General features: G+C 37.1%; 1 protein-coding gene across 3 annotated transcripts in view; it reads right to left on the bottom strand.

The window, feature by feature from the left end:
• Positions 1–4,564: 4,564 nt before the first annotated feature.
• Positions 4,565–24,902, bottom strand: part of IL17REL (interleukin 17 receptor E like) — a 45,832-nt gene continuing 25,494 nt past the window's right edge. For 2 of the 3 annotated variants that reach the window (XM_017818161.1, XM_017818158.1), the window contains 15 exons: positions 22,682–22,831; positions 21,986–22,095; positions 21,051–21,165; positions 19,522–19,566; positions 18,577–18,716; positions 18,338–18,409; positions 16,149–16,203; positions 15,322–15,485; positions 12,935–12,982; positions 12,204–12,261; positions 11,728–11,873; positions 9,091–9,150; positions 7,961–8,018; positions 5,540–5,594; positions 4,565–4,599 (listed from right to left, as the gene is read on the bottom strand). In XM_017818161.1, the coding sequence (XP_017673650.1) occupies positions 4,572–4,599; positions 5,540–5,594; positions 7,961–8,018; positions 9,091–9,150; positions 11,728–11,873; positions 12,204–12,261; positions 12,935–12,982; positions 15,322–15,485; positions 16,149–16,203; positions 18,338–18,409; positions 18,577–18,716; positions 19,522–19,566; positions 21,051–21,165; positions 21,986–22,095; positions 22,682–22,781 (1,254 nt within the window). In that variant the 5' untranslated portion in view covers positions 22,782–22,831 and the 3' untranslated portion in view covers positions 4,565–4,571. The remainder of the gene's footprint in view (positions 4,600–5,539; positions 5,595–7,960; positions 8,019–9,090; positions 9,151–11,727; positions 11,874–12,203; positions 12,262–12,934; positions 12,983–15,321; positions 15,486–16,148; positions 16,204–18,337; positions 18,410–18,576; positions 18,717–19,521; positions 19,567–21,050; positions 21,166–21,985; positions 22,096–22,681; positions 22,832–24,902) is intronic. The other variant, XM_017818159.1, reaches the window with a different exon arrangement.

Below are 24,902 nucleotides of genomic sequence, written 5' to 3'. Positions count from 1 at the left end.
TCTAAGGTAGTTGTGAATCCAATGCAGGAACTGACCCTTGCTCATTTATTTAAAGCTTTTCAAAAGTGGCACTTAGTGTCACATGAAAGGGACTATTCCTGCAAAACATAAGCCAGTGATACTGACAGTAGCTTGGAGTGGTAGAAAACCAACAGAGGGATGGGAGTAATAGCTCCCACCATTGCTACTGGACTTGTTCCAGTACTGCAGTGAACACAGCAGCATTACATGTTTGCATTAAAGGTCTTTTTGGATGAGAGAGAGAAATTGTTTTCTTAATCCAAGAAAGATATTTCTGTGTACAATAAAAAACTTACAAGGGGAATTGAGATATAAAGTCACAATTTTTTGAGGCTGGCTGTTACAGGATATGAACCAGGGGAATTTACTCATTGCAACTTTTCACAGTAAATTGAAGCAAGTATTTTTTTTTCCCCTTTGTTAAGCACAGGTATGTGGTCAAGTTGCAGCATCACAGGACAATTCAGTCGGTCTGCTAGCTAAGGAACTAACAGAAGCAGAACTGTTTCCACTCCCCTAGAGCTGGGCTGCTTCCCTTCTGCTGGCTCATATAGGCCTGACTTTGTAGTCCAGGAAGCAAAGTCAGCAGTAAACTAAACCTACAAAAGTAGTCATTATTTCTCTTCCCATTTATTTCTTTGGAGTTGTTTATCAGAAGTCCAGAAGAGAGATGGGTCAGGAACACAGAACAATGGACTAGATCTGCTGTGGCTGTTGTTACGGCTTGGTGAATACACAGCTACTCTAGTGAGGGATGTGGGAATTCAAGCATGGCACTGTAACTTGCTATTAAGGAAATGTATCCACTACTGCAAATAAAGACATCTAAAATACTGCAGCAACACCAGACTGGTTTCCCACACCAGACTCCATGTGAGCATGGCAAGAAAATAAGTCCCTAAGTAAGTGGAGCAAAACTGCTTTAATTTATGTGTTAACTTTAAATGTTAGTTTCAGGTTTGTGCAATGCATTATGCATAACTAAAAGTCTTTAAAAGAGATTACTACAAAGCATCTATCAGTGCTTTTGCTATACCTCAATGATATTCTGATACTTGCTAATATCTCTCAAGAACTGGGACATTGATGCTATTATCACATACTATTATGTGATAATAGTAAGAATGTACATATGAAATGAAAAACAAATAACTGCAGGTTGTCTCAAAATAGGGTGATTGAACTAGGTCCACAAGAAGCAGGAAGGGAATTTCCTTCATCCAAAGATTGGATGCTCTAGAGAATTAGTCAAATCTAGAGGCAACACACAGGGGATTTTTGCAACTGTTGTTACAACACGTTTACTTGTGCTTTGGTCAATATTGCAAAACCATTGCATAGTTTGGGTGAGAAAAAGAAAACATTTCAGTGGTCAGGTTCTCATACCTTCTTCCTTCAGGATTGACCTACCAATGTTTAAAATGTCTTATGAAAAAAAAGATTAAAAATACCTTTACTTTTGCAGCTGTAATATCACAAGGACAGTATTGTCTGTAACTTCTCTAGAAAATATAGTACCCAAGTGGAACTCCTTCTGAATATGTTGCATATTTGGGAGAGCAGGAAGAGCTGGTCTCAGGGGGAGTAGGAATTCTGTAATTGGAAAAGACAGTGTTTGCCTGAAGCAGAGTATTAGAAAAGGACTCTTACAGATCTGCTTGAGAGTCAAACACAAAAGCTACTAGCAATTTTCTCACCACACAAATGCAAACAAGCAGACCTGAGCCAAAGTATGGAAATACCATTACGGATTATTTACAAACATTGCCATAAGCACAAATATTGTAATGGTAAGCATCTAGGTTAAAATCCGTTTAAAACAAGTATTCAAGTAGAATGAAATATGCCTTAAAACTACCTGTCTCTGCAGTGGCCACCGTGGGAGGCTAGACTAGTACCTTTGAATGAACACTTTACCTTCACATAGTTAATTTAAGTGACATGTCTGCTATGCCCACCATCAAGCTTTCCTGTAAAACAGCACCAAAATGATCAGGACTGTTAGTGTAGAGTCGTGACAGTCGACAAAGACACAGAGTCTAGTTGTGTGCAGAAAAGATGTCTCACTTTATTTTCTCATCTGCCTTTTTATATTCCTTGCTAGCAGCAAGCAGTAACCTTATTTTAAGTAAACAAGCAACAGCATTTTCATTGGCTAGGATCCATTGGTGATGCATTTGGCAAAGCTCGAGGCCTTATTGCAGTTCCCACATCCTAGGCCTACCAACTTTACAGTCTGCATTTGTTTCTTCATTAGGGCTGCGTACTGACTTCCTTATCATCAATGATACACCCAAAAGCTTGCCCAGTCAATATCTTCATCCTGGGAGCTAACAGACCCACTATTAACCCCTTCACAGGACCATGCCTGGTCACACTCTCTTTGGTATTTCCATTGCTGCAGCCAAAGAGAGAGGATATACTGCAAGAGTTTCAGTGTCTGTGTAGCTGAAACAGGACCTTCTCATTGAAAGCACCCATCATATTACAGCTACTGTTACCTCATATGACCTTGTCATTGGAGGTAGTGTTTTGCCTTAGCCCTGGATACACCTGTATCATTTTAATTCATTTTCAGTCCCAGGACATATTCAAAAAGTTGATCTTAAGACATTGCTGCAATAAAAATTCCACTGTATAAATCAACCTTTCTTGCAGAAAAAACTTTTCCATTGGAGGAAACTGAAGAGAGTAATATTATTATGCTCTCTCAGTTGAATGGGCGAGTGTCTTGTTTCTGGCTGCAGTCTGGAAGGTATTAAATGAAAAACAGGTGTCTGGATAGATCAGTGCTTCAACTTCACAGCCAAAGAAAGTAACTAAGTCCTTTAGGAAAGCTATCCTGCCACCTCTGCTGTATTGGGTCTGGCTGAGCTGGAGTTCATTTCCCCATAGAAGCCCTCACAGTGCTTTGCTCTGCACTGGCAGCTAGAAGGGTGTTGATAACACACCCATGTTTTGGCTACTGCTGAGCACAACATCAGCACTGTAACATTCCTTTCTCACTCAAGGGCAAGATCCTGGGAGGGGACCCAAGTAGGCCAGCTGACCCAAACTGACCAAAGGGATATTCCATGCCATATGATGTCATCTCAGATATAAAAGCTAAGGCAAGGAGCAGGAAGGCGGGCATTCCTTGTCTCCAAGGGCTGCCTGCTGAGGAAGCATTACACGTAGCAAAGCCCTGCTTCTTGGGAGTGGCCGACCATCGCTGCTGATGGGAAGAAGAGAATAAACCCTGCTATCTTCCACTTCGCTTTTGCTTTAAATAAACTGCCTTATCCCAACCCACAAGGTGTTTGTCCACGTTACGCTCTCCCCTGTCCAGCCGGGAAGGGGAGTGATAGAGTGGGTGGGTGGACACCTGGCATCCAGCCAAGGTCAACCCACCACATCTGCTTATGGAGCTGTAGCACTGCTTGGAGTAAGAATATATCTAATAGATTTGCAGTTCAAACAATGAAGCTTTGATATCAAAGGAGCCAAGCAGAACTTGTTCTCTCCAAGGCACCCAAAAAGTCTTGTGTTTCAGCACAGTGGATATGTCTCTTATATTATACTCCTGTAAAGCACTCTTTGAAGGTCTTGAACCAAACCAAAACACAATAAAACACATTCAGATGGAAAATATTTTTTATTGATCAACTTCTTGTTCCAGACCCTCACTCCCCACCCATATTCCTGATCTCACATCATCAATTCCACATGATTTCAGGATATGCTATTAATCATTTTTTTGTTGACTTTATTCCCTTGTTTCACAACAGGAAATAAGAATGTTTGACAGGACTATTCAGTGAAATAAAGGCCAAATGTTTGATAATCAGTGTTTAATATTATTCTGAACAATTTAATATAATTACTCATATAATGGGAGAAAAATATTCCAATTCTTTCCATTGGACTGTTTCCTTCTAGGCTGAATTTCCACAAGACAATTTTAAATAACTATGAAACCAAAGACATGTACCATCTCAGACAAATACGAAGGTTATCTCCAGGTCAAACACAAATACAAGCACAGAAAGCAGCTGTTAGATATATTTAAACAATATAATCTGTCGTGGTGAGTTCATCAAAATGGCATCAGAAAACAAAGGAAATTACAAAGAATAATGTAACTAAGCTAAGAAAACTTCCTCCATTCTTCATTTCTCAAAAACTTTTGCATATGGTTAAAAAATTAAGGTTACAAATAAGAAAATCTGGAATACTTGTTCTATAGGTACACAAAGTACTGTGAAAGTACTCATTTATAGCATATTTTATATGAAATACTACTTTAGATGGGAAGTGTAAACTTGACTCTCTAAGCAATCTAACACATTCTTTCTTTTGAAATACTGGGAAATAAGGAATCATAATCTAACTTCTTTTGGTCATCTTAAAATAGGCTCAATTTGTTAAATTCTTCACTCATGAGAATAATCTCTCAGTAACTAGCAGAAACTGCTAACATGACAGATGACCAGTTAGATAAGATTTGCAAGTTGCTCCAAAATACAACTTGACCTTAAGATACTGATGACCTTGAAAACATGTTGTTAAATTCAATGCAAGGACTGCACACTCTTCATCCTAGGGGAAAAACAGAAAAGGAAAGAAGATTGTTTGGGGGGGTTTTCTCAAAGGTGTGAAAAAGTTCACTGCATTCATATTTAGTTGGATTAAATAACAAATCTAATCATTTTTCTACAGCTTGTGGACTTGACTGTCACATTTCAAACAGTGCTCAGATGAACAAATGAACAAAACCAAGCTACTTTATTCTTAATGGTATCTTCTGACAAGGGAATAGCCAAAGACTGGCTCAAAGCAAGGACAGTAGCTCCTTCTCAACCACATGATTTGCACAGATTTTGCAAGGCTGCATCTTTTCCCCATGTTTGTACAAGGGTTTTTCAGAGCATCTCTACTCTCTCTGGATTTCAAGGTTGCTCCCACTCTTCTAGGTTGGCTCTGAAAGGATGTGCACGGGCTGCATTAATTAATGATTTGTCTATAACCTAGGATAGGTGTTTTGCAAAGGGCTGTAGGAATGACAAGAGGCACTGGAACAGCTGAGCAGACATGTCTAATGAGTGAGAGCATGGAGGGAATAGATCTGCCAGAAAACATCAGTGAGAAAGCAGGGGGCAGGTGCTAATAATGTTCATGATATGCTCAGCAAATCTGAGCTTGTTCCAGAACTCTTGAAGGTTGTCTTGTTAGTTTACAAACTTCTCACTTCCACTGGTTATTTGTCTCCCTTTATCCTCTCTTTCACAGCAAGGCATCTACCTCTGATGCCAAACTACACTGCAGTCGAGAGAGAGAAAGAGGAGAGAGTCACAGGAGCAAGGAATGTTTTCAGTGGGGACAAGGAAAAGGGAGAGTAAGAACCTGATGTTCTTTCTAGGTAATACAAAGTTCGCTCAGATATTGCTTCTGTTCCTATAGAGAGGCCAATGATATTGTTTCAAGATTAACAACTCTATCCACTCTCACAGATGTTTTAAACTATACATTGGATGGATACCTGTGTGTCATGGCCTTTGCTGGATTTCCGTCACCATAAGACTGATTGTGAAAACCTGAAGGAACAAGTTCAAATGTAGCTTGTCATTTTGTTTTCATTATGATTCATATATTTATTCTCACAGGAACTGATCTGGGTTATTGTTTCATTCAGAATAGATAAGGGTTGTGTTTTGGCTTTTTTTAATAGGCGAAATACTGTCTCAAAATGCTCTATTAAACAGAGTCCAGAAAAGTGGTCAAAGGAAACATAACATTTAAAAAGGACACAAAGTTTTGTCTCTACATCATTATTAAATGCAAAACAAACAAAAAAACCTCATTATTTTCCCATTTTCATCCATTGTAGAGCAAATAAGAGTAAGTCATTCTAATTCCCAACGTACAGCTACGTATATATAAAAATGCAATCCATGCAGAATAATGCATTCTACATGCCAGAAAGCTCTCCTTGAAGCTGGGAAGAGAGCACTCTTCACGATGGTTAGCTACACTGTCCATTTTTTATAATAGATACTATTATCACTGCAATCATTGTTTTCAATAACAAAATACATTTTAATAACATCATGCCTCTTTTGGACACACTGACACTGCTTAGTATCTCTAACAGTAATACTTAGCAATGTACATTTCTATTTTACAGAGATGTATGCAGTAAATATTTTCAGTATTTCACTATGACATTATAAGATTATTTGTCATTTGCCTTGACATTTTGTATAACCCATATTGTCACAGATTATGGACAGATCTTAATTTTAATATTCTCTTCACCTTTAAGAAAATTTCATCTCTTGGTTTTAACAGGCTAGTGCTTAAGAAATAACTTTACTACAGAAAGTAAGCATTTTAAGAATACAAAGGTCCTTACTAGTAATGCTGTTACTGTTACATTAAAAATCTTACATCTGACAAGCAGATGATGACTTCTGATAAGTCTTTAAGAATGTAGTAATTACAGCAGTGAGACAGACTGACCTACTACAGTGACCCTACCTCTGACACTGACTTATACCATCTGCCTTAGAGGGAAGTTTTGGGAACCCTGGTCAGCTGGTAGAGATAGATTTATCCACTGACTAATGTGGACCACATTCTCCCAAAACCAAATTATGGTAGAATCCATGAACTATGAGGTTTATGTACAATAAACATAGTGATCACATATTACATTTCTGATATTCTTGGTAAGTGCACTTTTTCTGAATCTCCACAAACTGTTCATCAGGAAAAAAAACTTGTGATAAAAAGTTCAACATTTAAATCAAACACTGTGTCCAAAAAGTTTTTTAGTCAGTTTTCAGTATTCCACTACTTTCATTTACTATGCAGACCCAGTCTCTCCTACTATAAGGTGTAGGGGAATTCCCAGACTGCCATCTCTGGAGCCTTTTTACATGTTTTTGTCACATGTTTTGCATTTGTTAAATGGAAAATATGAATAATGAAAATGAGTTCAGACTACATGAACCACAACACTGATTATTTAATTGATTCACCTTGAGTGGGCTGGTTATGAGTTTTTCAGTGGAGAAGAAACTTGAACTAGCATTATACAAATGTTTACACAGGGAACTACAGTTAGACTACAAAGTTAAGCCTGCTCCTTTTTAGTATCAGGCTTCCAAATCTGAAAATGTAGTTAACTGACAATTGCTTTTAGACAACGGAGAAAATCTGTCATAGGAATTACTGTGTTTACAAAGAACTAGGAAGGGAGGTTGGTTGTTTGTGTGGGTTTGGGGAGAGGTGTTTTTGGCAATGCTCAGACTGAGCCTTCTCTCTGCTTGACTCCTTTCAGACTTTTTAGTTCTAAACTAGTCAATCCACTCCTGCGCTCCTCACTGTGAACCCCACAGCCTTTGTTTGCTCTGATCTCATTAACTTCTACAATGCCTTACTTTCAGGACTTGAAGATTTTGGAATATTCTGACTCCATATGTGTATCTGAGCGTACCTCAAATCATAATAATATACTCAGGGTACTTCTGCAAGGAGGCAAGTGCTACTGTCCCATTTGCAGAGGTGGGGAACTCACAAGTAGGGCTGTGCTGCAATCACTGCAATGCCAGCACTGTGTGCCTACTTGCCAAAGAGTGTTTTTAACTAGTTACCTCATGTACTGACAGCAAGGTAAATATAGGTGTGGCACCTAGAACTTGGCATAGGATGGAAAATTCTCCCAGGAAGCAGAGACAGTAACCAGCCACACAAGTTGCCCTTGCAGTAGGTAATTAAAGATAGTTGAGGTGTATGAGTCCATTGTCTATAAAGCTGAGCATATCTAGCTCTCAGACAGACATCTGCATTTAGTCAAGTGAATCCTACCTCAGTTTCCCAGTGAAAACACACTTCACTTGAGATGTTCTCTTCTACAGAATCAAGATCTAATGCTTCTTATGTTATCACGCATACTTACCACAGTAGGTATCACAGATTTGCAGTGGCACTGAATAATCTACATCTGTTCTCCAGCCCTTTTAAAAGAAAGAATTGAGGCTTATTCCCCCTTCAGCAGAACTGTTACTAAGCACTTGTGCTGACAAAATGAGATTGCTTTATTAGTTTACTCAAGTAACTGCATTTTTAATCTGGTTTTAAGTAAACACGCATGGATATTGCTGGTCTAGTGTATATTAAGAGAGTTGCAATCACTTTTATGTCTGTAAATGAAAGAACTAATCTTTTTTTTTTTTTTTAAGGGGGGAGAACTGTATGCTAACAGATGTCTGATTTACAAAATAAATAATTTATGGAAGAAAATATCAGTCTTACTACCAAATTTGATTTCTCACTAGGGAAAGAAGAACAACATCTCTCATTACTCAGAAGGCTCTTGCCAGTCTCCCTTTCATCTTGCCTCTTTCTTCTTAGCAAAAGAAAGTGAAGCTGACAAGGGCCTTCCAGGGCAGCTGCTGGAACCTCGCAGCTCCAGCTGTCAGTCTCTTTTCTCCTGGTGTCTGCTGAGAACCAGAACTCCAGAGAGGAATAAACCTATCAGCTTCATGCTCATCTTCTATTAATGTTTTCTGACTAAAGTTCAGCTATAGAAATAGTGTGCAAAAATGTCAGAAATAATTTGCTCAGCTCTGCTTTCAGGAGTGCTAATTCTAGCACACCATGCACTAGCTGTGCTGTTTGCTATATGCCTCACCTTTTCGAGTTAATGTCAATTTTTGAAAAATTCATCTATGGTTTACTTGGATCTTTTGGTAGCTTGGAATTTTTTATTACAAAGAAACATATAAAGAGAGAATTAGCAATATCCTGATGATATCCCTTTATCTGCCACTGACAAAGGAGCAAGACCATGGAGAGCAACTTCTCTGTTAATGTCATCTCAATGAGAGGTGGTGGCAGCACATCAAGCTATAAATAATGCTCTTTGCCAACTCCATTTGCACAGTAATCAGATTTGGCTGGAAGGAGAAAGCAGAGAGAGTACCTGCTGGTTTTCTTTTCTTTTCTTTTCTTTTCTTTTCTTTTCTTTTTTAGATTTGTTTATTTGTTTATTTTGTACAGAGTACCTGGAAAAATCAAAACACTTACCTGAATACAAATTGTTGACCCATACATTTCCTGTGGCATAGTTATTGATACAGAATCTCCCTAATGAAGAAAAAAAGAAATTGAAAAATACAATTTTCCATACCATGAAAATATATTGTGTCTCTCCAGCTATTTGCTTTGTTTGCCAATAATGCTACATGTTCTACTGTGACACAAAAATTAATGAAATGTTATTTATTTTCAGACATAGCCCCAGATCTCAGTGACCATAACCAGCTAGTGTAGTTTTGCCAAGCACAGTGTGGGAGCACAGGGAGAAAGCCAATGTTCCTACATTTCATGGAGCATCATAAGGTGGACACCTCCCTGCCGCGACTGCTCATGCCATGTTCACTTCACACCATCTTCACTTCTTTTCTCTGGTGTACGAGTTAAAGGAATGACCCTTTCTTTATAGTTCTGTACTTCCCGTCCCATTGTATGCAGAGAACAAGTTGAGCCTTAGGGTAAAAGTGTCCTAAATTAACTGGTCTGACACTTCATATTTGATTGATTATGGTTTGTCCTCAAAATAATGTTAGTTACTCCACCAATAGTTATGAATCCTACACTACTCTCTTCAGTGTGGCAAACTCCTGAAATAATTGGGGAGAAATTAGGTGAATATGTTCTTTTTTGAGCATGACTGAAAAAGGATTACTAGATAGAGAATGAACATTGGTTTCTGGGAACACAGAGATAGGTCTTGATGAAAACTTTGTATATACTGCTCATGGTGTTGAGATAGAAACAGTATGCAATTTATGTGGGGTCCCTTTCTGTCATGGTAGCAGAGGACATAACAGCTTTGTGCCAGAGGGAAGAAAACAGTATTTTTAAATCACAGAATCAAAGAATATGATGAGCTGGAAGGGACATCAGTGCCCTTCATGAAATACACAATTCAATACCTAACTGTGATTTATTGGTGCTCCATCATTACCCCCTCACTTAGCAATTCACATAGGGAAGTATAAACTCCACAGATTTAATGTGAAATAAGACAGTTGAAGGAAAGTGCTGCTATATGTTCCCTGAACATAGTGTTGACAACTCTTTTACTGTCCAGATCACCATCTCTACCAGTAATACATAATTTCCCAAGATACCTTTTCCCATTAGGACAGACTCTTGATATCACCACTGATGCCCTCTCTGGTCTGTGTTGATTAGGATAATTGATTTTTCCCAGGCCTTTCCCCATGATTATTCAGTTCTGGGATCTCCTAGAGGAGCAAGTTATCATCTTCCACTTTAGCATGTCCTAAGCTTGAATAGCAAAGCTGAGTTGGAAAACTCTCTTTTAACATCTGCTCTGTTACATTCAGCACTGGAGGTGCAATAAAGACCTAAACTGATTCATTAGAAAATAAATTCACCATTCAGTGTCCAACTCTTCGAGTCTAAGAAGTCTTTATTCACAGATGCCTTGTTCTCAGCTAACCCCTGGTATGTGCACCCTGTTCACTAAAAGCATCAGAAGCACTTGAAAAAGGCACAGTTGCAGTGTGTCCCTGCATATAGTGGCAAAGAAATACAGCTGGAATATATCTTAAAGAGAGGACAGGTGTAGGAGCTATGGCATGCTTGTGTCTTCTAAAGCACATCCCCGCACAGTGGAGTGAAGTCAATGGGCACAGTCAGGAGGAACAACTGAAATCACAACATCTGGATTTCTCAAATTTCTCAAAATCCATCATATGACATCTCATATACCTGGTCAGGGGAGCAGACAGCAGGAGCACACATTTAGGGGTGGACATAAGACTGCTGAGGAGCTGGCTGCTGAACCAGCAGGATGTCTTTCAGCATGGTGGCCCTAGTAGCTACTAGGATCTATCCTGCTAATATTTTCCTATTTGAAAAATAATGCTATGGTTGCTCTTCTGCTCTTTGACCTCACTTTCCAGATGTGTCTCTTAGTAGATCACAGGTCAGGCCAACAAGGTAACTGGCAGGCAGGGTTGAAGGCCAAGGGCAAGCCACAGTGCTGCACTGAAAATGTGTGAGATATAGGTTTAGTTGCAAGAGAGGAATGAGGCTCTCATTTCATGACTGGCTGCTGCCTTAATCAGAAATCTCACCCTCCCATAATCTCTTCCCGCTCTGTCCCAGCTGTTGGAAGAACCAGTGTAGTCACACAGTCAGTTGGCTAAAAAAGATAATTTGGCTGAAAACTTAGCTTTTTTGTGTGTTGGGTTTGTTTTGGCAGCTGTGAGATTTGGAGTGGCTCAAGTTCATCACAGACTGATGCCTCAAGTCTTACATTTCATGATGTGACATTTGCCAGGTCAGCTGTATCAGTGACCCATACATGAAATACTAAACAGTAACATTTGCTATATGCAAAATACAAATACCACACTACAAAAATGACATTAAAGGAATATGAAGGTTCCACTTAATAGTCACATCCTTTGATGTGACTCATTTAACTCCAGGATCTTTATTTCTTGTTTCAGTGTGAGATGAGAATTAGAACTACATGCTTCTAAAATGTTCCAGTAATTGTTCCAATATGTACATGCGTGGGTTTATTAATGCATTCAAGTTACAGAATGATAAATGGAATAATAAATGAATGCAGTTAGATATGTTAAGAAGTCTTACAATGTTTAAGAAATAATATATACAAACCACAGAGACTGAATGGTGCATCCCAAGAGATTCACATGAGGCCATCTGCGTCCTGTTACACACAAGCACTGAGAACTGTGCTTTGGTTTGGGATGTGAAGAAAACTTGTATTTGCTCTGCAACTGCAGCAGTTCTCATTTTCCAAGCTGATATTAGGGGAAAAGACTTGCTTTTAGATATACAAGGACCGTATATTATATTCTAAATTTTTACATCTATAATAAAAGCCTTTTGTATTAGTTAAGTGCTATCAAATGATATGCAGGTAATTATTTTGATTCCCACAAGTTACTTTTTATACTGATAAACACTTGATCTACTGGGCATACTTAGAAGTAGCAAGCTTTCAAATCTCTGACTTAATTTACAACTTACAGTGTTATGAACACATCTCAACAGAGAAGGCTCACATCTAGTGACTGATTAAAATACTTTCCACAATATAATATTATGTAATTTTTAAAATATATGTTTACCTGGAAATTCTCCATGAGCAAATGGACATTTAATCCAAGTTCCTTTTTTGGTTGTAAACTGAAATCAGAGAAATCTGTTAGGAAAACCAAATTTTCCATTTCAATCTGTGGCAAAATATTCAACTAGTGATGATCAGGGCATTCCAGAAAGTTGCAGAAGATTAATTCACAACTTTCCTGCCCTATGATATCTTCTAACCCTTGACTTAAATTAGGTCCCCTAATTCTTCAGGTATTGATAGACACATATATTTTACAGAAACTTCTAGTTCCACCAACTTAAAAGTAATCTAAAAGAAAACAATAATATGCCTGTATTAACCTTATGTGGCATTTTTTTCTCAATTAGAATTGTAAAAGATACTCCAGTAAATGTACTGATAATTTTGCGTTGATAATTTTATTTTCAAATATTTAATATGGAAAACTTTATACATTAATTTGAGTGCACTCTTCAGAATTTGCACTGACCAAGAACATTTTTTTCCTGCTTTTCTTAAGCAGAAAAAACAGAGGGCACAATCTGGCCTCTGTCCTATCTATCCTTGCTGCTGCACTTCCAAACACTCACCTTCTAATCTAATCTTTCACATTTCCTTCATTCTTAGTTGCCATTCGTGAGAGCTACGAAGCAAAATATTGATCCTAAAGGACATCAACAGTTTTGGTTTTTTTTCAGAGCTGACATAAAGAAGGCAGTTAATATATGTTTTACAAAGAAATCCCTTTACCTTCATGCAAAGTCTCGGGTGAGTGTCCACACGAGAATATTTAACCTGCTTGAAGACAGAGCACTCCGCATTAGCTAGTTTCATTAACTAGTTTCACAAAAGTAATTATTCAAAATTTTCATGGTTTGATTACTGTGAATGGAACTGGTTTGTTTACTTTATAAACATCCCAGGAAATTAATCACATAAAATAGTTAGAAACAACCATTACTACGGATTAGTGAATCATTTCCTTTTTATCTGTAACATGTACCGTTTTTTACAATCAACCTGACCCATTAGAGCTCAATTAATTGATTCCATGGGGGCTCCTGTGCAAAATTCTTATTACACAGTCATTTTATTTTAGTCCCTTATTTGCCACTCATCAACAACTCAGCAGAACATTTAAACATACACTCAGAAATGTTCCACCATCAGTTCAGAAATCTTTCCATTTTCCATATCCTTATTCCAGAACAGTTAAATGAATTTAGATATCCACTTAAGCCATCCACAAAATGTTGTTTTCATGATTAACAACTCTTTATCCACCAAGGGTTTCACCATAAAAAGCCTTGTCTCATTTAAACAATTACTACATATATAAGTGATTCTCCTTAAATAAACACTGTTGCTTAAGTGACTGAGCACAACACACAGCATCATGGCCAAATGCTTCTTTCCTCTAACTTTTTTTGAGAACATAATATATGTCCTGAGGCACATCTATAACAGGGTCACAGAAGATAATTCTGTAGGAGTCCACTCAGACCTGGAGACAGCATAGTCATCAACAGAGAAAGGCCCACCCTCATTAGAGAGAGGAGTGATGCAGCTTTGGGGCCTAAGTCAGTACATGTGCACAGTATTGGAGTGTGTGGCCGTGCGCGGATTGACTGGGGGAGCTGGCCCTAGCTGAGGAATCTGCAACAGTCTCCAGGACACTACAGAGATTGTTTTCAGGGCTACAGTACAATAAATGGACAAAATTCAATATCAAAACTTTTTAGAATTAATTTAAAAAAAGGGGAATTCATTCTGTATGTGAATCTTGATGATCCTTGTGGGTCCCTCACAACTCAGGATAATCTACTATTCTATGATTAATATTAATATTCATCCATTAAATGCAATGAGTAAATACAGAAAAACACTCATTCTCTGTAATAAACTAACCTTGGATTCTGATCTGGGTTACAGATATAACCATTACCAGCCAAACCTCATTTTTTTTCTTTTTTTCTCTTTCTGTCCTGCAAGCAATGAGTTGTGCTTGCTGTCAGCAGATGACTAATCCCCCAGGGATCACTCAGATGTGTAAAATTCAATTAATTTGTTTTTTCAAGATCAAAGCTTTGCTGAAACTCATAAAATGGTGAATCTGAACAATCACTGAACACTTGGCCAGGAGTTCCTAATTAAAAAAGCATTCAACAGTCTTGAGTCTGCCCCAGCCCCCTCCCCAGTTATGTCATCATAGTAATAATAATCCAAAAGTTTCAAAAATTAAGAACTTGTATTTGATTTTATTTGCCTTTTCAGTTGTTACTTCAAGTTTACTGCCTTCTCTCCACAATCAGGAAAGCTTGAAAGCTACTTTTCAAGATGAAAGCCAGAATTCTAATGAACATCATAAACCCAGAACATTCAGTATCATGAGACTTCAGACTGAAGTATTAAACCATTCAAGACACATGCATTTGAAAACCCTTTTCAACTTGAGAGAAGAAGTGCTGGAAGAACTAAGGGACATAATATTTCAGCACCCACAATTTCCAGACATTGGGCCAGCTTTAGGAAGGCACTTAAAACAGACCTTAGGTACAAAATAGTTGTGCCCTACCAAAGTACTGTTATGTGTCCAGAAAGATTTAAAAGAGATTTAGCTTCATCTAATTTACATTTTAGGTGTCTAAATATTAAATATTCAAATCTAGTCTAATCACAATAGACTTTGTGGTAGTAAAAAGAAAGAGGTACCTTCAGAGCGAAATCTCTCCATCCTATTATGCCTATCTACAGATGAGAAGAGTTGTTCTCCCAATGTGTTTGTCTCCCTTAAACGGAATCTGACATGAGTAGACCTATCTTTTAGAGTGCAAAGGCAGTATAGATGAATTATGTCTCTACAATAAATGAAAAGCAGATCCTATTTACCCCAAAGAATTTAGCAAACATTACTAGCTGCCCAGTCATCTCCACTTTTATTTCTTAATAGTGAGTCAGTGACCATTTTGAATAAATCATGTGATTAGCATACAAGAACAGACTGTGACTATGAATAAAGTATCAGAGAAGAAGAGAGGAATTTGCAACTGTTCTTACTCCAAAATCTATCTCTTCACATTATGCCTTTGGTGATGGCATTCAGTCTCACAGTTTGAATTAGTCTGCATAGCTCTTACTTTCTCGGTAGAATTTTTGAAAGAGTTTTCTATATCTTCACAGTCGTGGTTCAACTTTGTGAATCTGCATAGGTTAACCATGACAAGCACAGGACAGGCTGGCTCCCAAGCTAGGGTTTGTGTCGATGGGTTATAAACAATATTATCCCATAGCGTCTTCGTATCTGTGCACAAAGAGGGGAACGTTATTCAAGATGTATAGACATGAATCAAAACTGTTCATAAGTCTGATACCTCTACATGTGCTTTAAACCAAAAGGTTGGACTTAACACAATAAAACACTTTCTCAGGTTATACTTTTTTCTATTTATCTGGTAAAACTTTCACTTTATACATATGTAATATGACTACTTTTTCAGCTGTCATCTCAGACCAAATTCTGAGACTGCTGGAACATTTTGTGTGAATAATTTCCCACTAAGCATGGGAACTCCCACATGCAGTTAACTGTCTTTTTCACCTCCCTGCTCTATCCTTTAATTTAGGTGTCAGACACCTTCTTCAAATGTCTCCTTGAAGCCTCTTCTCATATCAGCGTTTCACAGCTGACCTCAGTGGCTTTTCTTTCTTCTGGCCAGCTTGTGAATGACTTAGAAAATGTGGAAAATGACTAGAAAGTTACTTGGTGTTTACATTGGCATAAACTTGGTGAACTATTTGGTCTCAAAGTACGTTATTTAGTCCAACCACAGCAAAATAAACCAATATGATGATTTCCTTGAAGTTTTGCAATATATGATTTTCACTTTAGATTAATTTTAAATTGTGGCATACTACTGGAGCTGTTGAAAATTACTTCTGTAAAGACTAATCACACAGTACTTGCCATTTGCAAAGGGGCAAAGTTGTATCCTCCTTGCATCTGGAATAGCCAGCCAACCCTGCAATCCAAAAAGTGGCCATTAGTTAGAGATTCTCAGACACATTTTTAACATTTGAGGCAGAATGTGACAGAAAACCTTTCCACCAAAGACAAGGATGCTATGTTTGTTAGAAAGCTTTGAAAGTAGTTTCTTAAAGAAATTTTGCACTAAATTTTTATTGTTCAACATTGAACTAAGGTGATCCCTTCTAACACTACATTCCTACTATTTCTGTGCCTATATTTAGGCCAGTTTCATTTAGAAAGTCTTCCAGTTTGATTTTCATTAAGTTTCTTTAAGTTTCATTACTTTCTAGGGGTATCAAAAGACATTCAATAATAATAATATTATATCTTCTGGCTTTTGTAATGATAAAGGATACATCCTTAAAATCTGAGGAGTAACACTTAACCCAATCTGCAGGTATATGTTCATGGCTGCTACTATACCCTAATTATTTCAATTCATGTGCAGATGTTTCTGTTACTTACAGTTTCATCTGTTTGCTCAGCAATCCTATTGTGGAATTCTCTGTATATACACTGAGAGGAATAATACCTTTCTAGTGACCTCATATCTTCAGAGTGGAATGAAAAAAATCCCTAGTCTTGGAAGAGACTTTGTGGTTCAGCTCATATATTTAGGTATGTGATTTTAGGTCCCTACAATGTACATATCTGAGTGTGACTAAAGTTCACAAACTACTATTACAGTAAATATAAAAATCTAGCCAATGCAGACAGTGGAATCTACACTGCAGTTCAGCACATCCCAAAAGAGTCACCTATATTTGGTCAGTTAAGCACCTGACTGCACTAACTAGATCTCCACTGACTTTAAGAATTTAGATACCTAATCTGAATGCTGAAACCTGTCTTCGAACATCTACATTTAGATATCTTAATCCACAAGGTAAATCCTACCCCAAAATTCACTGAGGAACTAGGTTCACATAGTATCTTTCTATCTTATCAAGATCATTTTAAACTGGTTTGTTAATTTTATTCCTTTGTATATAGGATATTCAAAAATGTCACTTCTCAGGTTATCAGAAAAAAATCTGTAACTGTTCTAAATATATTCACATAATGAAGTTTATCTCCCTTCATCCTTGGAGCAAGAATGGCTTTAGCTTAAAAATTCTTATTTTTCCTTGTAAGCAACATTTACTAGGCTAATGGAAACATGTTCTTTGAATCTCCTTTGTAAGACAGTCTCTTCAGTCCCCAACCATTCCAGATTTTTTATGTACATCCTCCATTTGAATTAATCTCTCTTGGATATGGATACAAGAATTGCTTACAGTATTTCAAAGAAGACCTTGCCCATGGTTTCCTGTTAGCTCAGAATAATCTAATTCACTAGACTTTTGTTCATGTTTACATCATGGGAGTATGTTAGTTTAATCATCCTGTGATGAACCATTACACCCACATCTTTTTTCCTCCACTGTTATTTCTAAATGAGGACTCACATTTTACAGCTAGAATTCTTTTTATTAGAGCAGTGCATGAACTTGGACTTCATACTTGACACTTCATTTTCCTTTGGTTATGTCACATGTGAAGATTCCACAATTACCCTGACCCTGTGGTCCATTTTGACTACACCTCCAAAGTGTAACCTCATTACATGTTCCCACCCATTTGTGCCCATGTCGTTGATGAAAACATTTATATTAGAATGGCTATTAGTGTGATCCTTAAATAATCTCCCTACCAGCACAGTCATATTCAAGAGGAGTTGTTGAGTTAGCCCTGCAGCCAGGTATTATCTACCAAACTTATCTTGTTCTCGCTCTCAGCTTCCTCAGTTTCTCTTTTAGTTTTTTGTGCAATACTATATCAAATGATATGCTGATATTCAGTCAGATTAAATTTTCTTTTTTTCATTACTTATAAAAAATCAGTCAAAATAGTCTTACACAACACATTCCATAAATTAATGTAAATTGTATCCCATTTTTTTTTTCTGATCACCATTTTAGTTAGCATTTCCTAAAAAATCACTTCTACATTTTCAAAATCATAAGCTGAAACAAGCCTGTCAAAAACTTGGGTTGAGAGACTTTTCCTCATTTCTTAGCACAAATCCCTGATAAAATTTCTTTAATCAGAAATGCAAGTATGTACCAAATTCCAGACTGTATTACCTCAATGCAAAGACATGGGAGTAGCTGAGAATATTTCAGAGAAACTGATTTAAAAGATTCCTTTCCTTTTATCTGAAATGAAAAAGATGGTCATGAATCCAGGACTGTAAATTACGTTTAATAAAGTTAAATGATATAGATGTAGAAGGCCATTTCCTATAACTATGACCTTAATGAGCATTGGCACCTACAAGTCACCCTCCCAACAGTTCAACAAACTGCTATGAGCTTTAACTCACCACAGCAAATGCCCCTGCATCTTCACAGGTAAACCATTTGTAGCACAGGCGAACATAATAATCTTGTTCTCGGGGAAAGTTGGATACATTCACTGTTATAAGTTTCCTTGCCCTGTCTACATTATAATCAAACTTTTCAGCTGAAAAATAAAATTCAAGCATGAAATTATCACATCTGTTTCTTTATTAATTTATTGTTTCTATTTTTTATTTATTTATAAAAAGTACAAAATGTATTTCATAACTTCATGGAGATGAAATTCAACATCTATAAATTCTTACCTAGGATGTTTGAAATTATTATTTTTATATCCTGATATTCCTCAAGTTATTCTTATTTTATAAGATACAATAATTTTCCTTCAATATTACTTAGTTTTAAAATAGCACTTGCAATACTGACAGGCCAAGACACCTACGTATTTTACTTCAAATTTAATAATTGTAATCTTACAAATACATGAAATATACACACTAATACTACTATAAAAGCTGATTAACCAAAGATTGTAATTCCATTACATAGAAAATATGTGCAACTGTGTTAGACAAATGCATTATGTGGGGGGATATTTTATTTTTTTTATATTCATGGGTATGCCAAAATCAGGATAGCAGTTTGGCAAATTAATTTCAATCTATTTATGAGATATTTCTATAGACAAAACATAAAACCAGCAATCCAAAGTACACAGAAAGGACACAAATCTATTTCCAAAAGTTTAAGTAGTAAATAGGTTGTAAATATCTTTATCTGCTACCTAGCATCTCCAAGTCAACACAGAGAAAATAATTTTCCAGGACATGACCTATCAACTACATGGTAATTAGAAGTAGTGATAGTTGGAAATACATTTTTCGCCTGCTTATTCATGTGTGAAAAAATATCATGGTGTAGGTCATCAGAAATATCTCACAGCTCTAAGTTGTATAGAATCAGCTCACCCAAACAAGCTGGAATATATTTTCCCACATCACTGTTTCTGCAATCTGCAAAATAAAAGCCAGAATTTTATTAAGTGCTGCTTAATTCATATAACTCTGTAAATAAACTCTCAAATTATCCAACAGCTTCTCATTAGGAAACTTATCTCTTATCCCCCTTTTTAAAGGCAGATTTACATCTGCTTCTAGATAAACAGCAAAAAAGAAAAGTACTCTTCCCACACACAGAGATTGTATCACAATATGCCTTAAGGAACTATCTCTCCAGTGTGGAGTTTCTACTGGAATGTTTAAGGCATCAGTCTAAGATATAACACTGCACCTCTTCACCTAGTACCTTACAACTGTGCATTTTTGCCATTCTGATTCCAAGCTTAGAAAGAAACACCTTATCTAGCTCGCAGGGAACTTACCAGAATTAGAATCCAGGCAACGCTTTCAGAACTAACATCTGATATTTGTGTCTCCAAAACTTAACTCTATTTAAGAACACTAAATCAGCTTTTGTTGTGCTGCCTACTGTTTTCACCTCTCCTTGCATAACTCAGTATTAGAGCAAGTCCTTTGCTCTCATTTCCCCACAAAATGCTTTTTCACAGAGAAATATTTCCTATTTTCATTTGTTGACTCACCATTGTAAAATGTCTCAAAACTGGGCTGTATAAAACTTTATTTTCCCTCCTCTTTATTCACAAAGTACAAATATGCTTCAATAGTGAACCAGGATTTATCAAGAAAATGAAAGGCTTTTCAAGCACAAAAAGGCTTTACTTCAATGAAAGTGTGAAACTGTATGTAAGGGATGACATTTGACCAAGGGGCAAGGGCAAGAGTCCCCCCACTCGTGTGCTCTGGAGATGGGAAAGTGGGACAAACCCAGGCACTGGATCGAACAAGGGTTCTCATGTCATTTTTTGCACTTATGTCCACTGGCCACACTGTATCTTGGTTGGACCACAGTGCTGAATATATTTTTGTATGCACATGGCATAATTTGTAAAAAATTTGTAGGCACTTTACCCCAAAAACATGGAAATTTGCTACCTTATCATTTCCAGTAATGTGCCAACAGGCAATAGAACAACTAGTTAATGAAAGTAGAAGTCAATTTCTATAGGTTTTCCTATTAAGCTTTCCTTGTCCTCTGAAACCACCCATGGCCTAACCATGCAGAGAAGCGGAGGCTCCACCTTAGGATAGAGAGCACACAGGGCCGAACCCAAGGGCAGAGAAAGAGCGTGTGCCCATCACAAGGAGGCCAGCTGAGACAAATGCATAGCGTTGTTCAGTTTTCCATATACTTTTAGATATAAACTCTGTGTTTCATAGTAAATTAAGACCTTTCCTTGCACACAAAAAGAAAATCACTGAAATGTAGACTAAGACTGGTCCTGGCGTACCTGTTCTACCATCAGTTATGTCAGTGTATCCCAGAACCGTGGTTTTGCCTTTGTGTTTTTTGGTTCGTTTCGTTTTTTTCTTTGACAAGATGTTTCTTGAAAAACATCTGGTTTAAGATGTTTTCCTACCTTCAACATAGTATTCCTGACTCAGCTTGACTTCACAGTAATTTGGTACAGTTTTCATGGTCACATAGATGTGTTGTGCTACATTGACTTCAACACAATTGAATTGTACCTGTACCTGTTTAAAACATTTATAAAATCATGCATGACTTCCAGATACATAAAAACCATTGGTTAACAAGAGTTAAGCAAGCAATATTCTTTCTTCAGATTATTCATATTTACAAGCAGCATTAAGCAGTCTCAGATATTGTAGCATTAAGAATGCAAAAGAAGCAGATACAGTTCAACAGAAGGATTTCAGAGTATCATCATTTCTAATCCAAGATGTTGCTATCTTCTTCACTTTTAGAAATCAAAATATCTACAAGATATCAAATGATACTAAAAGCATAGAAATACAGGTATTTAATGCTAACTGAACTTCAAAAGCAAAAAAATCTTTCATACTACCAAAAGCCCCAGCCTAGGCATTTTACAAGCACAAACACTTGCAGAATGGGGAAAAAATGTCTGTTTAAATATTTAATGACAACTTCAGCAAATTTATTCACTCCAATAACAGTTTGTGAGACAGAAAGTAATTTAGGAGACAAAAGTTGAGGTCCAGTTATAGCAGGTCATTCCCTCACTGACAGCAGTAACTATTAAATTCTATATAGATTTTCATGTTGGATATACTCTAAAATTAGGCTTTGCATAGCCAGCTTCCTTTGCCAAAAGGAAGAAGTACAAAAATTGGTATGGAATTTAATTTATAGGATAAAAAAGGTCATTTTGTTTTGGAGTTTCATTTGACAATGCTGAAGTACACAGTTCATTGCATTTTTCCACAAAGTCAATAAGAGAAGAAAATAAGAGAGATACAAAGTATACTTCTTTCCAAAGTCCTGTAAACATTTAAATTAAAAACAACCCCTTAAAAAAAAGTCATCTACCTTCTTTCCATTAAGCATCTTGCTTTTTTTCCTAGTGAATCTCACATTTGTGCACTGAGACTGTTGTGTGTCCAGTGAAAGAGAACATATTTCCAGTCCACGGATATTTTCTGAAATGAGTTAGGAACAGATTTCAAAAATATAATATAAGCATCTCTAAGAAATACAAAAAAAATAAATTAAAATATACCATATTGTAAGCTTTCCTTTGAAGTGAAAGGCACACGTTTTTTATATCTGTTAAAACAGGGACATTATAGATAACACACACATGAGGGTAGGAGCAATGATTTGACACTGGTTGCTTTAAATTAAAGCTTTGATTATGCAAATTTTAAAAATGAACCTATTAGCTCTGAGTGAAGCAACCAGGAAATATCTAAACAGTAACACAAGCATATGAATGGCAGGGTGTTAGTAAAAATAGACTATGCAAAAAAAGTTTGTGTGCTTTCATTTTATTTTAGTGCAGAACTGTAACTTCAGATGTATAAACTGTTTCTCCGTCTGTTGGGCAGTAACCCGTGTCTGAGTTACCAAAGCAGAACAAATTAGTGTGTGTATGTGTGTGTATGCATTCAGAGCAAGAAAGAAAAGGGCATCAGTATGCTTGGGGCACTAGTAGAGGACAAGTTATGTGTATTATATTGGAAGTTAAAATTCATTTGTCACGGCTCAATAGGAAATGATTCCTACCATCCAGACTCAGAGTTCCTTTAATGTTTAAATAAAGAGAGCATGGGCTTCCTTGGACACATTTCATCACTGTTGATATCTTCATGCTTCTCAGTACCATAGAAGATAAAGATGCAGGAGCATCACGGCAGAAGCTGTTAAAAATGCCACCTGCAAATGCAAGCATAAGAACAGAGAAACCTCATTGCACACAGGATATCTGGGTGAGACAAAGAACCACAGGTGGAGCTCCACCTCTCCTGAAATCAGTAGGGGAGCCACCACTTTGCAAAAGCCAATACTTTACCTAAGACTTTCACATGGCTAACTTAGCTAGTTGGCTTCACTAGCAATGCAGGGGGTTGGAAAGAACTACAGTACAGATGAGGTTTGATAATAAATTTCTGGGCTCAGGGAAGTGTTAACCCACAAGAGGCAGCAATCAGACTTCTAACAGTTAAGTTAAGCAGAACACATCTAGACTAATACTGCTTTTAAATAATCAGATCTGCTGGATCATGGCTAAACTAATAGTTTATTTAAACTTTTTTCAAAACCATTACCTGTATATTGCGAGCACTCTCATATCTTTTAGGATTTAATTTTAGGATTTTCTGATGGTCCCAATTGCTGTTAAAATATCACTTTCACGCAAGAGGGCACCATTGCATTCCTAGTCATGGAAAAATCCCTTACACCTACAGGATTTCCTTCTGCTTTAGACCAAAACAGCAAGAGCAGAATTAATATTATCCAGGACTTCTTCAAGGCACAGAACACAGTAATCAGTAGGCACAAAACACAGCTATGTCTCATCTTATTTCCCTATGGAAATTTAGTCATTCCAAAGCCTTAGAACATCAGTTTGCAGAGCCACCACCTTTTTCTGTGTGAAAGAAAAAGGCCCCATCATTTTGCCATATTTCATCTCTTTCTACTTCTCTGACTGCCTTGCACAGAAATCAGTTATTTATTTATGAATTTAGGTTGGTACAGTGGATTTAATCCTCAATGCATTCCTTGGGCTTCTCTACTTCACTTCCATTATTTGTAGTCCCAAAAATTACGAGTTGAAGAAGCTATCATAATAAATAGCCAGGGAATTAGGTTTTTTTCCTTGGCTTTGCAGTATGCAATGCAGCACACATCTTTTTAGCTGTAACTACATCAGAGCAATTTTTTAAAGTGTTTCTTAACCTTCTCACTTCAGTATATAGCATGAAATTTAAAAACCACCCAAGTAAAACAAAGCATTTTACTGCACATTCTTCTTCCCCTGGCGAGAGTCTAGAAGAAGAAAAAAAATTGATTCATATTAATCATACTGCTTAACGTGCTCCTAGAAGGAGTTCAAATAGTACGGCAAAGAGAAAAGTTTGAAACAGCAGTGCCACAATACTGTTCTTGCCATAAAATTCAGGATAACACTCTTAATGAAAATCATCAGGAGAGGGTGCATCCTTCAATGTCTAACCAAGAACTGTAGTCAAGGGTGGATGCCCATTGACTCACAAGGAAGGCACATCCACAGTTCTCACAGAAGAAAGGTAGGCTATGGGGGAGGAGGAGGGACAAAGCTTATCCTTACTTATCCCTCCAACCCATCCAAAGAAGAAAAGAGTGTCCAGTTGCAGCTGAAGCCCATTGTCAAGGATCAGATACTGATACTGCAGGACATGAAGACAGATTGACATAATTGTGGCACCTTGGCTTGAATCTGTCAGGCCTTAAGTGCCCTCACACTTGGTATCAGGAGAAATAAGTCCTGCATGATACATATCAAAAGTCAGAAAAGACAAACACTTCATACCCGAATCTCCACTCCATTATCCTGGTTTTGTGACATTAAGCATATTTTGGAGGGAAGAGGATATGCTGATATGAACCAAGTAGAAGAGAATGGGAAAACAAGGACACTTCACCTGGCCATAGGTCAACTCTCAATTATTCAAAGAAATATTGGCAACTAGAGAAGACAAGTTATGCAAACCAAAGACAAAACACAGATCACTAAAAATATATGAATAAGGCTTTAAGAGCAGTGGACTACATTGACATTTGAAGAATTTATAAACATTTCCACAGAGTTAAGACAGCCCTAAGAAGAACAGTGCACAGCAGCCAGATGTGAATACTATATTCCATGTTCCAAGAAGAGGCCATGTAATAATCCTGAAGGTATCTCAGGATGGAAAGTTATTGTACAACACCCAATCAATCCACCCACAATTAATTGGGAGGT

The sequence above is a fragment of the Lepidothrix coronata genome, unplaced genomic scaffold (assembly GCF_001604755.1).
Source record: "Lepidothrix coronata isolate B3197 unplaced genomic scaffold, Lepidothrix_coronata-1.0 Scaffold66, whole genome shotgun sequence".
NCBI classification, from domain to species: Eukaryota; Metazoa; Chordata; class Aves; order Passeriformes; family Pipridae; genus Lepidothrix; species Lepidothrix coronata.
Note: the sequence above shows the minus strand (reverse complement) of the source record. Positions and strands in the feature narration are given on the sequence as shown.